Source organism: Larimichthys crocea, chromosome III (genome assembly GCF_000972845.2).
Source record: "Larimichthys crocea isolate SSNF chromosome III, L_crocea_2.0, whole genome shotgun sequence".
NCBI classification, from domain to species: Eukaryota; Metazoa; Chordata; class Actinopteri; family Sciaenidae; genus Larimichthys; species Larimichthys crocea.
In genome coordinates, this window is record NC_040013.1 from 44,713,673 (window position 1) to 44,727,951 (window position 14,279).

At 41.2% G+C, this 14,279-nt stretch overlaps 1 protein-coding gene across 1 annotated transcript in view; it reads left to right on the top strand.

Moving 5' to 3' along the window:
• The first annotated feature begins 1,752 nt into the window (after window positions 1-1,752).
• The window catches only part of b3gat2 (beta-1,3-glucuronyltransferase 2 (glucuronosyltransferase S)), a 50,249-nt gene continuing 37,722 nt past the window's right edge, over window positions 1,753-14,279 (top strand). The window contains exon 1 of the mRNA XM_010729172.3: window positions 1,753-2,929. Within this exon, the coding sequence (XP_010727474.1) occupies window positions 2,396-2,929 (534 nt within the window). The 5' untranslated portion in view covers window positions 1,753-2,395. The remainder of the gene's footprint in view (window positions 2,930-14,279) is intronic.

A 14,279-nucleotide genomic window follows, 5' to 3' on the forward strand; every position in this document is an offset into this window, starting at 1 on the left:
GTGCAGGGGGAGTACAAGGAATGCTGTGGTCCGCCGTACTGTCTGTACTCATGTTCCTTTTTTTTATCCAATGCTCCTCTAAGCTTGGATAATCGCCCTTTTTAAACTTCATCTTTATATAGTTGTTAGCCGTAAAATATGTCCACAAATTCTAGGATCCACGGTTCTAGGATCTGACTGTCTTTAAAGACTAATTCAAAATCTCTCACCAACTCGTTGGTGGTTTTTCTATTCAAAACGCGTACATAAGCTTTTTTTAAAACACGTCTATGACCGTTAATAAATATTTAAACCTGCCTCTATGTCCGGCCAGGGCTTGTGTCACAAAGGTCGACAAAAACTCTGTTTCTGTTGAAATGTGTTCTGGCAGATTTATGCAGAGTGTAGGCATACTGCTGACGGATGGGTGTGAAGCCTCGGGGATCGTTGCCAAGGTAGATAAGGAGAAGGGTGAAGCCTCTGGGTACGACTAGTAGCAGGTCTAGGACTGCCTGGAATAGATCGCAGCTGGAATTAAAACCCTCAGTGCTTCCTCCATAAGTTCTTTCTCCATAGACTTGAAAATGGTCTTGGTTTCTGCCACTGTGGTCATGCAAGTGGGAAGGTGCAGGGACTTGTTCTTCTAGATTCGAGGGGTTCTGGGTCAGGCAGGTTAAGGTACGCTGACCCAGCATCAACAGTCTCAACACTGCCCAGTCATTGGAACTCAGCATCCCTACAGCGGTCAGGCACCACAGTTTCACCCTCATCCAGCTGATACAACCAGAGCTCACCTGTTTCATACTTGAACACATACCCCCAATGGCCTTGGACTCCAAATGGTTCTAAAGATGATTCTTCCTGCAGAGAGTTGCATGGGTGCAACTGTGTCCAACACAGGTAGACTATGCTTCTCTTAGGAGCACCTGTGATCGGCACTGATTCTTGGAAGATGGTAACAGGTGTCTCACATATCAGCGATGTGTTGAGTCGGAGTAAATTCTACATTTCTTGTTTGCCGTCGTTGATGGTGGGTTTTGATTTAGATCTCTGCACTGGCACGGTGAGTTTTTTTTTCCTTGTTTTTTTTTACTAAGTTAGTTTTGGACCCGTTCTCTAAGGATTCATGTTTTCTACACCTACTTTTTCATATTGGTTGTTGCAGTATCTATTTATTTTTGCATCACCGCCAAATTCCACCAGGCGCAGATGTGACACATTCTATTTATGCTATAGCCAGAGCTAATCACATAGTTAATGCCAATCACGTAAACAGCCAAAAGACAAACAATTTAACTACGTAGTATATTTACATATTAAGAAGCACATAAACCAAAGAAAAATGACCAGATCTGCGCAAGTTAAAGTCTGCCAGGCAAAACGCTCCACTTCTTAAATGCTTTGAAATCACATGACACGAGTTTGTGTCTACATGTTATGACCTATTTCTTATTATTTTGACTGTTTGTTTGAGTTATTGTCTTGAGTTTTGAATAATCTCCAAAGATAATGGCGATAAAAGAAAAGCCTGTTTGGAATAAGTCTATTTCTGGATTTAAAATTTCCTCATGCAATCAGCTTAGGGACACTAGGAGCTCTCTCAAGGACCCCTGGAGGTATCCATGCCCCAAGAGTCCTCACATCAAGTCCTATTTTTGTTTATAATATATTCTTGACAAACACAGCACGAGCTGTACGGCACACCTCTCTCTCTCTCTCTCTCTCTCTCTCTCTCTCTCTCTCTGTCTCTATGCCTCTCTATCAGCCAAGTATATTCTCAGCGGACACTGATGCGCACAACATAACAAAGCCTTTCTCCCGTTTCCCCTGCGCTCTCTCTCTCTCTCTCTCTCTCTCTTTCTCTCTCTCTCCCGAGGTTCTCTCCTCTATCCCATCTCCCCTCCTCTGCTCTGCACCTGCTCCTCCCCTCCTGCCTTATTATCCTCAGACTCAGAGCTGCGCTCAGTCTTCGCCAAGTGATGCTCCTCAGCGGCGCACGTCGATGGCATCTCTCCGCCCGCTGCAGGGATCAGCGCTTGGGCTTGTTTATCTCCTGTGGAAACACACACTGAAGGGACGCCAGAACATGGGAAATTAACGGGGCTTTTTGTGAGAGTGAGCTGGAGGAGGCTATAGGACGACGAAGAAGCACCCAAGTCCCATCCGAGAGAAGAGGGAGGAGGAGGAGGGGAACTCCGGGGAAACGGTCCCGCCGGGACGGGGGAACGCAGCGGAAGGTTCTGTGCTTTAAATAGTTTAAAATGGACTCAAGATGATTGTTTTTGTTTTTTTGCTCGTGAAGAATTAAAGCACGGGATTTTAACGGAGGGGGTTCCTGGAGTTGCGGTCGGTCGGTGCATTTGTGTTTGTGATGGAGTGAGTGAGAGACAGGGCGCACGGTAACTTCAGCCTCGCCATGAAATCAGTGTTTTTCAGCCGCTTCTTCATCCTGCTGCCCTGGGTCCTTATTGTCATCATCATGATCGACATCGACAGTAAAAGAACAATCCGGGGTCCGGCAGCCGCTCGGACTGGCAGGGCGCAGAGGGCGGCCCGGACCGGCGCACCGGGGATAGGTAGCGCCCAGAACCAGACCGCCCTGCCGGTCATCTACGCCATTACTCCGACTTACACCCGCCCGGTGCAGAAAGCTGAGCTGACCCGTTTGGCCCACGCCTTCCGCCAGGTGCCCCGTTTCCACTGGATCGTAGTGGAGGACTCGACGACGCGCACAGAGCTGGTGGCGCGCTTTCTGGCCCGGTGCGGCGTGCCGTACACACACCTGCATGTATTCACTCCGCGCAGGTTCAAGCGCGCCGGGATGCCACGCGCCACCGAACAGAGGAATGTGGCTCTCGCGTGGCTCCGGCAGCACCGGAGCAAGCGGGACGCCGGGGTGGTGTTTTTCGCGGATGACGACAACACGTACAGCCTGGAGCTGTTTGAAGAGGTAACCCTGCATTTAATATGCTGCCAGTGTAATGGCATCCATCCTGCTCAGATCTGCTCACTTCACAGCTGACCCAGAGCTTCATTGCCAACGTCAGCAACCAACGTTGGCTGCAGGGCTTACAGTGCATTTTAAACTTTTGACAGATAAAACATATGAATTTAAATTTAAAGTGTTTTATTATTTGTGAACACACCCATGCAAAGTTGCTACCCAAGGTAAATACACTCTTTACACACAAAAGTCCTGCTTTAAAAACTTAAAAAATAAAAGTATTATCAGCTAAATTTGGGCCTCTTAAAGGAACACAATGTCACATTGGAAAGAGGGAATAGTATGCTTTTTATTTAACAAATTAAAAGTTAAACTCATCAGTAATAAACATGACCGGTAGCTTATGGCTAATGTAAGCAAACATTTAGATTGTGTTGTGTCGCTGACCAATTACTGTGGCTGTTCACTTGAGCTCCTGTACCTGTACTTGTACAGTTGTGTTACTACCTCCAGCAAAGATTACATCGATGTGCTTTAAAGTATCACAGGTACTTATCATGCTGCAAAGCCCCTAAGAGCTGTATTATCAGATGGTGATTAATATTAATGCATGTAAGAGCATCATATTGCATTATATCTCATTTGCCCATCACATGTTTGTATTTCAGAGGACTGGTGATTTTACTTTTTTAGGGGGGGGTTTGCCATATTTTAAATGTCTGTAGATTTTGCGGTGAAAAACTGCCAAAGACTGTAAAATATACCAATAAATATTACAGTGTTTTACTGTACAAATAACAATCTTTAATATAAAATACTGCTTGATTCTGTATAAATTCCCTCAAAATGGCATATAATTAAAGGTTTTAAAGTATTTTTTTTTCCCTGTAAATAGGAAAACATGAAGTCATACGTCATGGCATATTGAGTCCACCATCAAACAGCCCTGATAAACATTGGAACCACCCCTGCACACCCTGATGCATATGTGCCACAGAGTTTATCATGTCATGTGAGATAATAGAGGGAAAAGCTATACATATAAGAGCCTCCTTTTTCCACAGCATCAGCCCTGTGAGTGTAAAAGTTCTTTCTCCCATTTCTGACTGTGTTATACTCTATTGATGACTCTATTATGCTGCACGGGGAAAAAGTCATTGTTAGGCTTTCCCCAAATGGGATCATTTGAAGAGTGAAAATTCACCAGTTCTTCATGTTGATGGGATCCCACTGGAACCATGCAAAAAAAAACCCTGGGGAGGCTCCAGACTCCGTTTTAAGAACCACTCGATTCAGCTGAGAGGCTGTAAACGAGTGTATTGTAGAGGTGAAAGTGGTCAAACTAGGCTACATGGACACTTGGTATTGAAGCAGTGAACACATAAAGACGGAGTACCGACTGACAGAGAGACAGATCAGTGAGATGGATGGTGGCCGTGTTGGTGCTGGGGCTCGGGGTGCTTTGGTGCACCGGGGGTTCTTTCAAATGTTTATCTCACCACCATCGCTGTCCAGTTTTCTATTGATCCAGTCACCAGCACAGAATTAACAAGCAGGGCTGTGTGTGTGTGTGTGTGTGTCTGTGTCTGTGTGTGTGTCTGTGTCTGTGTGCATGTAATTATTTTGTTTGCTCTAACTTACGGTCTGTGTGAGTCTATACTTGGGTGAGATTGCAAGTATAGACTCTCTCTATCTACTTTTAAATGAAACAATGGAATTTTATTTTGTATAATTTCAGTCATTTGCAGTTTTATGTTTCTAAAACTGGATTTTCATCTTGTTGTAAAACCCTCTGAAGGAGCATTTAGACCAGTACAAGACACTGAAAGTCTGTATAAAAACATATTGACCAGCCGTAGCCTGTGAATCTGAGTTGGACAACAAGCCAAATAATATGCCCGTATCAGCCAGTGATATTGGTAAATTGACACCTCCGACTCAAGCTCATATCTGAGAGTGTGTTTATCGTAACACGTGTACATATATGGGTATCTCTTTTCATATCACCGTCAGTTGTCTCTTACATTAAGGACACACATCTCTAGACGTCCAGCTAACAAAGAAAGATGATCTGACAGCAGCAGAAGCAACAAAACAATCCTCTCACTCTCGCAGATGCACAAACACTCTGAAAGAATGCATCTCTGATTGCTGATTGCTTGCTCTGATTGCTGCCATTCAAAGATAGATGGCCCCCAAATCTGAAATTGCTGTAAATTACTCCAATAATAATAAATTCAGAATGCAAAACATTTTTGTAGAACCTATCTGATATGTCTGCACTGAATAATATATTTAAACTGAAGTAATATGCGGTATCTATCTTTAGCACATAAACTCAGCTTTGCAGTGAGTGGTTTAGGAACTGGTGATGAACCCATTCAACAAATGTTGTGCTCTCCTCTACCTGAGTATTATAATGGTCATTTGAATGATTGGAACATGTTAATTTGAAAAAGCCTCTTGTACTTTTGAAAGCACCTCACATCTAAAATCTGTTCAAATCGCAAAGTTTAAACTGAAGGCACATTTGCACAGAGTGTGTTCGATGCACAAAGTCTGAGAGAAGTGAGGTTCATCAGGAGAGGTGTAATCAGCAATGATTATCTGTTCATCTGTCCATGATTTTCTCGATTAATCGATTGATGGTTTGCTCCATAAAATGTCAGAAAATGGTTAAAAAAAATGCTGATGACAATCTTGAATGTTTTGTTTTTCCACAACCCAAATCTATTCAGTTAACTGTCATGAAGGATTGAAGAAAGTAGAAAACATCACATCTGAGAAGCCGAACTAGAGAATTTAAAAATAATTTTTATTAAAAATTTAAAATAGTTGGTTAATATTTTTAGGTTGACAACTATACAGTCACCTGTTCGTTGGAGCTCTAACTACTGATAAAATGCAGTAAGTATAAGGGATTCCAGACAACTAATCACTATTTTCAGTGTTGATTGATCTGACATTTTTTCCTAAATCAATTGTTTGATTTGAAGTGTCCAAAAATAGACGATGGTGTCTTAATAACCACAGAGCAATCTTAAATTAGCTTGCTTTTGTCAGGCCAACAATCCAAACCCAATAATACATCATCAGTTATCAGTTTGCAATCAATATAAATCAAATTAATATAAAAAAATTCTTAAAATCTAGAAGTTGCAAATGAAAAATGTTTTGCAGTAGTTAGCTACAGACTGATGATCTGTCCAATCAATCCAAAGGAAGCAAAGTACATTTGTCACTAAAAAAACAGCTTTGATTAGACTCGCATGCTGAGTCTAGATGGATTCTCCCTCCATTGCATCTCCGAATGCAACACTTGGGTGTAGCCAGGCCTACTCAATGTTAGATTCTATGCCTGCGGCTCAGTGTAAAGAGCATCTGTTTGATTTGTTGATAGCACACTGTCTTTTCTCTGTCCTCCTGCCTATTTCATTACCCAGCTCCTCTGTGCAGGTAATGGCCTGTCATAGAGAGATAATAGGCTGTCATACGGCAGTAATAACCTGCAGAAACTGTCTGCAGGCTTTAGACTGATAGCAGTTACTGTGCTTATAGTGGGTGGCAGCTGTTTCTTTTTTTTAGGGAGAAAAATAATTGAGCTAGCATCTTTGAAACTGGAATATTGTTTTACCGTGACCTTTTGGAATAATATTTCTCAAAGTCATTCGTTTTAATTCCAGTGCCAGCAATGATTTCCTAAAAAAATAATCTCTAAAGAATAAGAAACCTGTCTTGATACATTACTGACTGAGATAAAACGGTTTCTGAAAAATGTGTCTGAACCACCTCCTGTGTAGACAAACCTCTCCATCTGAGGAAATAGAAGCGTGTCAAGAGAGATGTGTCCAACATCAAAAACACTTCACAATGTGGATGCCCCCCTGAGTGAGCTATCTTCCTTCTTGTAGCTGTGTGTAGATTTCTTGCTGGTGTTGTGTCCCGGTATCAAACCTACATCCCTCCACCTTGACTCAGTAAGCAAACGTTCATGGAAACCCAGAGAGGGAATACTGTACTAGAAAAGACCATGACCTTAGTAGATCCAAACTTAATCTGTCAAATGAAAAAGGTCTGCATGTTGAAGTGTTCTTAAGCAAGATACTGAACCCCAAATTGCTCCTGATGCTGCATCAACGGTTTGGGAATGGTTAGCTCCCAAAACCCGACGAGCAGTTGGCACATCAGTGTATGAATGTATATAATAAATAATAGTGTTATCCTCCTCGAAACATTGAAGTTCAATAACCTGTTTTAAGAGCTGTATTTCTTCACTGTATGATTCTGCTCCTTAACCCCTGCTGACTCTGTAACAAGTAGAATACAGTGCAGTAGGATTATAATTTATTCATTTGTTAACTGGCAAATAGAAGTATTTTTAGTTTTAGTTATTTCTGTTTTAATCATCATTGTAGTAGCTACTGTGGAGAAAAAAGGTGAGGCATTCTGACCTGCAGTTGCCCGATTAACAAATGATGAACCCCAGCTGGGATTAAAATCTGCCTCCTTCTTGACTCTGGGTTGTTGATTACATGAAAGTAGCTGCCCAGGCTGTTTCGCTTTGAGAGCGGGCTCCAAACCGCCGCAGAGTAATAAGCGATGTGCCCCTCCCCCCCCCCCCCCCCCACCCCTTATGAAAAAAACGGTACGTGGCAAATGTTTAACAAGCCTCCCCACGTCCCCCTTTTCTCTCTGGCAGCACGGTGAGAGCGAGTCAGGTGGAAAGGCATTTAACATAAGAGACACAAGTTAAAAGGTGTGTTCTCAGTTTCCACACATTAGTCAGGCCTCGCGACATGTTCCAGCTGAGTCGCCTCCGAGCAGTCAATAGAGTGTCAGAAAACGCAAGACCTCTCATTTAATGCCACCTCAATTGGTCCCATGCACTCTGCTTCCTGTTGGTTTGTTTAAAGGACCAGTGTGTTATAGGATTGTGATTTAGGAGGATCTACTTACAGACTATATACAGAATATGGCAGAAATTAAAATCATATTCCTAAGTACACATTCGTTAATGTGTAATCCACGGTAATAAAAGTACTTGTGCTTTCGTTAACTTAGAATGGATCAAATGAGGGATCGGATCCTCTGCCATGGAGGACCCACCATGTTCCTATAGTAGTCTAGAATGAACAAACTAAAAACCTCTCTAGATAAGGCCTTTCTTGTTTTTTGCAAGTCTCCCCACCATAGGTTCTGCTATTGGTTGCAATGTGAAACCTCACCACTAAAACCTATAAATGGGTCCACCAAGGTGATTTCAAAAATAATAATTTTGGGTACTGATAGCTTCCAGAAATGTATTTTTGTGAGGACAGCTGAACAGCATTTAAAGCATCACTGATAGTAAAACTCTAATTACACCCAGCATAAAGGAGTTAGACCTTAGAGTTAGGACTTAGAAATCCCCTAAGCCACAGTGAATGAGGCTCCATTGATGAGTTTTGGGTTATTTTGGTAAAATAAAACAGTGGAAGGATTTCTTTGGGAGAAAATTAACGGGGAACAAGATTGTACTTTGGCAAAAAAGTAGTTCACTGATGTTCACTAATGCAGATTCATGCTTGCTTCTACTTATTCAAGAAAGAGTGATGTGAACATATCATTTAATTCATCATTTTGGTTTATTATAACGGTGTTCTTATTCTTGTACTTTTGGTTATGATTCCTACAGGTAGCGATAACAACCAACATTTGTCTGTTTAAGACACATACGTAGTCTTTCTTTTGCCATAGTGTAGCTACACTACATGAGTCGGCTTGTTGTCTCATGTTAATAATAAAATGACTGCAATTATCTGCTCACTGATTCATTAAATCAACAAGGAAAAACAGGTTCCGCCATTATAATTACAAACTGTATTGGAGGAGGGAGTGTGTGAAGACACTGAAACTTTTGTCTCACTCATAGTTCATAAATACCTTTCATTGATGTGTTAGTGTAGTTAGCTAACACCAGCTAAATGATCTAAAACAGCGCAGAAAATCTGACTAAACTGGTTTGTCCACTATCTGATCGTCTGACTGTCCATGTTTCTGTCCATGTCTGATCAGTTATCTGGTTGAGTCAGTGTGATCAAGTTGTAATATCTGACTTATCTGATAGAATGACTCTTGAAACTCCTTTTTGTTGATGTAAAAAATGCTTGATTGAAGAGTATTTGCCAATAAGTCAATTATTTTGCTCCTCGGCTCTGTCTATTTTTGCCTTGGAGCAACCTGTTCAAACTTGGCTGGGAAACAAGCAATCAGGAAAATTAAGCTGTGCTTTCTTACCCGTTCTTCATTCCTGAAAAGCTGACTCTGGGGATGGAGGGTTTTTTCAGCTGACGGAAGCATGGCAGTGCTGTTTGATTCAGCTACAGCAGCCTGTCAGCCAGGCAAGACTTTCGTCAGACCTTTTTTGAATAATTGAACTCCCCCAGCCCTGAGAGCTCCAGAGCCAGTCACAGCGACTATTTTAGGGAGCAGGTACTTAGGCAAATGCTGTGTTCAAGTGTGACTCTGGGATACCTTTCCCGAATGGTGCCACACTGGGTCTAGTGTTCAGTTTTTCTATGTCTGATATGGTGTGATGACTTTTCACATTGTGTCTTAGTTGTGGTAATCCACTGCTGCGCTGAAACCATCTTTTGAATTTTGAATCAGAGGACTCCGAACCCTAATATGTCGTTACATTTAATTTCTTTCTGCGCTTTTTTATACTTTCACATTGTTAAAATTGTCTTCTCATGTTTTACATCCTATTGGGGTCAGTTGGTATTGGCTAAAAAGGCTTTTTCATGAAGGAAATCATCAGAAGACACACATGCTAAAATTAAGGATATATTTGATCAAGTGTCCAAGCAGCCGTTTCAGGCCTGCAGAGAATCGTGGAGCGATGGGGGGGGGCAGCACAAAGAGAAACTGCTGGGATAAAGGAACCAGAGCGAAATGGGAAATTCAATTTCCTCAAACCCCTATGAGCAATTATCATAATTACATAGTGTAGTGGGAGAAGCAAGGATGGGGAGGGGGTTGTAATGTCAGGGAAGCGAAGCAGAAAGGAGATGAACCTCTGCAAGAGAAATTGTCCGTGGTCGGGTTGGAGGGAGGATAAGGATGGGGGAGTGAGGAAGGTGAAAGAAAGGTTGAAGGCTTTTAAGGGCCAGTGTAAAAAGGTGTTATGCACCAGCTCTGCTTATTTCCACTGCCTTTTCCCCTGAATTTGCAGTTTAACTGCTCCTTCCCTATACTCCCTATTTTCTCATCAAACCCCTTTCTTACCCTGGCTTACGCTGTATAGAACAGCGATTGCCATACATTTATGTTAAACAGGAGCTGCTATTCATTAAACATGTTTTATTAAAGTAAAATTGACATTTTGTCATCAGGGCTTGCTAGTTCTCACAAAGTCCATGTAACATAACATACATGCAGGAGGGGTTCTATTATAGCTTAGAAATTTAGAAATCTGACAGTTTCTTGCACATTTTTTTGGACAGGAACAACTGAGGAGATCTACCTTCTTTTAAGGACCTGTGCCTGGCTCTGTCTACTGTTTCAACATATTGATTACTGGCTGCTATCCATGAGCCATTAATGATGCATGCAATATTAGAAGGAGCTTTAAAAAGAGTAAGAAAAGGAGAAGAAAATATGCTTTTTTGCTTTGTGTCTGAGAGTAAGCTGACGTAAACAATATCAATTATGTCTGCGTTACAAGAATTATCATCTTTGTATGATTATTTAGCCTTTTATACAACATACAGTCAAAATATATCCACTATATCAACAATGTGCCAGAGTCTGCTGAGTTCTTGACAATCTCATGTCCCATCAAGTCACGTTCAGCCGTTGTGTTCTTAAGATTTAACACAGCAGGATCCTGCTGCTCGATATCCCTCAAATCACAGAATCACAAGCACCAAAGTGTCCCATGATCAGATCAGAATTTTTGCCCAAGATTCTAATACCACACATGAGAGTCACGTATAGCTTCCAGCTAACTCGTTCAGGAGCTCCCAATCGGAAACACCGGCAGTCTTTTATTAGAAAGCGCAGACTGGTCTGCTAATTATCTCTTCTATCCCTTCTATTGTGGCGTCTGCATCCCGCGGGTCACCGGTGTGTCGGTTTAATGAGTGAACTGTTAATGGCGACTTTCAGCTGAATAACAATGCGGTGGTAACAGTTGTGCACGTTTTTCTGAAAGTCACCAGTTAGCGGGGTCGCTCACTTGTTAAACTGAAACAGTTGCAGACTCAGGAGGCGGGAGGGGAGTGTGCAGGTGATTACTACAAACTAAAACACTCATGAAACATAGAAAAAATCTATGTACACCCAGTACTCCTAAAGATGACGTCTGTCATTCTAGGTGGTTCTTTTAAAGCAGATATGTTCAAGTCTTAATTTTTCTGCTAAGTTTTGTTTTAATTAGTTATTGGTTAAGGGGTTTCACATCATGATTGACCCTAACTTTACCCCTAACCCCCAACCCTGAGCCCTACTTGCAATTGAGTCGGTAGTACCATGATATAGCAGCTCCAACTCCGACTGCACAGATTGTCTCCTCTTTTGTACAGTGGAAGAAAGTGGAGATACTTCTTGTCTTCCATTTTCCATTATATGATTTTGTTTGTTGGTTTAAGGAAAAACAAAAACATTTGCTGAAACACAAGGATTCATAGTGTGGCCTGTATAGCAAACACTGTAGTAAGGCCTGAAGTAGTGGAACACACATTGCAGTTAACTCTGTAAAACTATAAATGTACTATGAACCCTTGAGATTTACACTCAGTTTCTAGTTTATTAGGCACACTTAGCTAAAACGAATGCAGTAGACTGATAAATCAGTTCTGCAATAAATCCTCCTTTCATGAATGTGTTCAGTTTTTGTTGAAACTGTTTCAGAGAGTTGTTGATTGTTTATGATGCTGTTGAATTTTAATGAGGTGTTTCTAATATTTATACTACATTGGTATAAAAATGGTGGAACAAATATGAGAAACACTTAGAATAACATGATACAACTCAATAGCACCAACGCCACAAGCAGTTTAGCATAAAGCCTGAAAGAATGATATATGAACAAACAAGCTAGCAGGGCTCGTATATCTTTTTTTCTTTAATATACATAGAACTAATACAGAAATGTAAAAATGACAAGCTATGAAAGGAGTACCCAGCCTGTGGGTTTCCAGACACAGTTTGTGAGCTGGCCTCTACACAGGCTGAATGGTGGCTGATTTGACAACACTGTGTTGAGTTCAGAAAGCTGCACACAGTCAGTGCACATGATAATTTGTTTTGCCCAGAAATAGTCTCACATGCCCTTAAAACCATAGTGTAACTTTTCCACCATAAAATAAGAGATTTTAAATCATTTCCATTTCCAACTTTTCTCATTTGTTGTTCCCCGTTGGTGGAACGTCCTACCAGTTCCTACCAGATCAGGGGCATCCCTCTCTACCTTTTTAAAAAAGGTAGAGAGGGTAGGAATAGTCTCTGTGAATAGTACTTATTGCTGCATGAACATGTGCTTATCACACTGTACCTTGATTGTTTCCCTCTTTTGTAAGTCGCTTCTGCTCACTTAATTCTCTAAGAGTAAATTTTGATACTACACTGACTTGTAATCAGGTGAATGGAGTCTCCTTGTACATTTATACTTGCACTATGTAACTTTGTACTCTGGGTACAATCACCCATGACAAGTATGTAATGCTTTACAACACTAAGTCACACACCACCAACTATTTGACTGATTTTGGTGAAACTGGATCATATTCCATGAAGAAAATGTTTTCTGGTTTTCCCGCAGACTGCTGCGCATCAGCTCTCTGTTACAGCTGTCTATGTTTATGACAGTGGAATTGGACTCTGAAACCAGAGGCGGTAAATCACAAAAATACCAATTTCTATGCAATGTTGCTATAATGCTTCACATAATACAAGCAATCAAAGTAGGGAGGGGAAATATGGTGTACGTCACTGGTTTATGACAAAACAGCTGGAGCTTACCATAAATATTTTGGGTAATGCATCATTTGACAATGTATTGTATGTATACACAAATCCATGTACAGTATATGCACACAGCTAGTTCCCCTGTTGGAAAGAAACACTGTGACATTACAGTATGTGCAGAGGTTTGTGGATATTTTCAAAGAAGTCACTCAGCTTCATACTCATACACATGCACACACACCTACACACTTATTAAGCATGCAACTTCATCGCTTTCATATTTTTTTTCCACATAAACCCATAAAGCATTCAACCTGCACACGTATCATGCACCATTGCATCACAGTTTCATAGCCTGTCCCCAGCCTCTCTAATTTGATTCATTCATTTTCTCCCAGCTCATTTCTTCCCTCCCTTTCTCCAATTGCCTCTGCCATGCATATTAATAACACACAGATAAAAATACGCTTGATTAAAATCACACCCGGCCCAGCCACCCGAACACTCGTCCCAGTGCGCAAACAACACAATGACGGCTCTTTCTCGGGGGCAAGAGGCAGGAAACGAGAACATCCATAATGGATTTCATATACTTCATCATTAAGAGTCTCTTTGTGTGTACACACAATTCACTTCTCACCTTTTTGTTTGTAGGGGAGAGAGCCAGAGTTGATTACCTGCCTGAGCCTCAGCACACCCAAACATTGTCCTGGCTGCGAGTCACATGAAATGTGATTCCTCTCAGCACTGTATTTTTTCACCCCCAGCTTTTCTTTTGTTTACTTGTAAATAGCATGCATTTACTGACTGAGCTGCCAGTGCTATAATTTGTCAGGGCTTAGAGGTTGTCATGCACCCCGCAGCATCTGAAATTATTTTTCATGTGTGGCGAAGATGAATTATTTGTTATCTCAGTGCAGCGTCTGCCCTCTGGTGAAGATATCCACATTGATAATGAGACAGGAGCTTTTGCAACCCATAGCATTGTGTCCGCTGGTGTTGGTGCTGATGTACAGTACAGAACAAAGGCCTTCACAGACTCATCAGAGGAGCAAAATGGAGGACATTAGAAGGAAAAGTAGCAAGTATATTCTGTGTTCAATGGGACTCCAAAATATTTTTTACATATGGATTTAGTTTAATTTTACTACATGTACTGGACTTGAGTCCGATAACGTAGACTCAATAAAATAAAAAAAGACACCCATGACTCATCACTTAAATAGAAAGTGTAAGAATGGAAGCATCTGAGACACTTATAAGATTTTGTTTTTAGCTTTGGGCCAGACAATAAAAGTGAATAGGGTTAAGATTTGAATAATAACTAATAGATATCACCATAACACGTCCCCAGTTGATTACTTGCATTAAGAGTTTTTTTTTTAAATTGCAATGCAAATCAGGCATT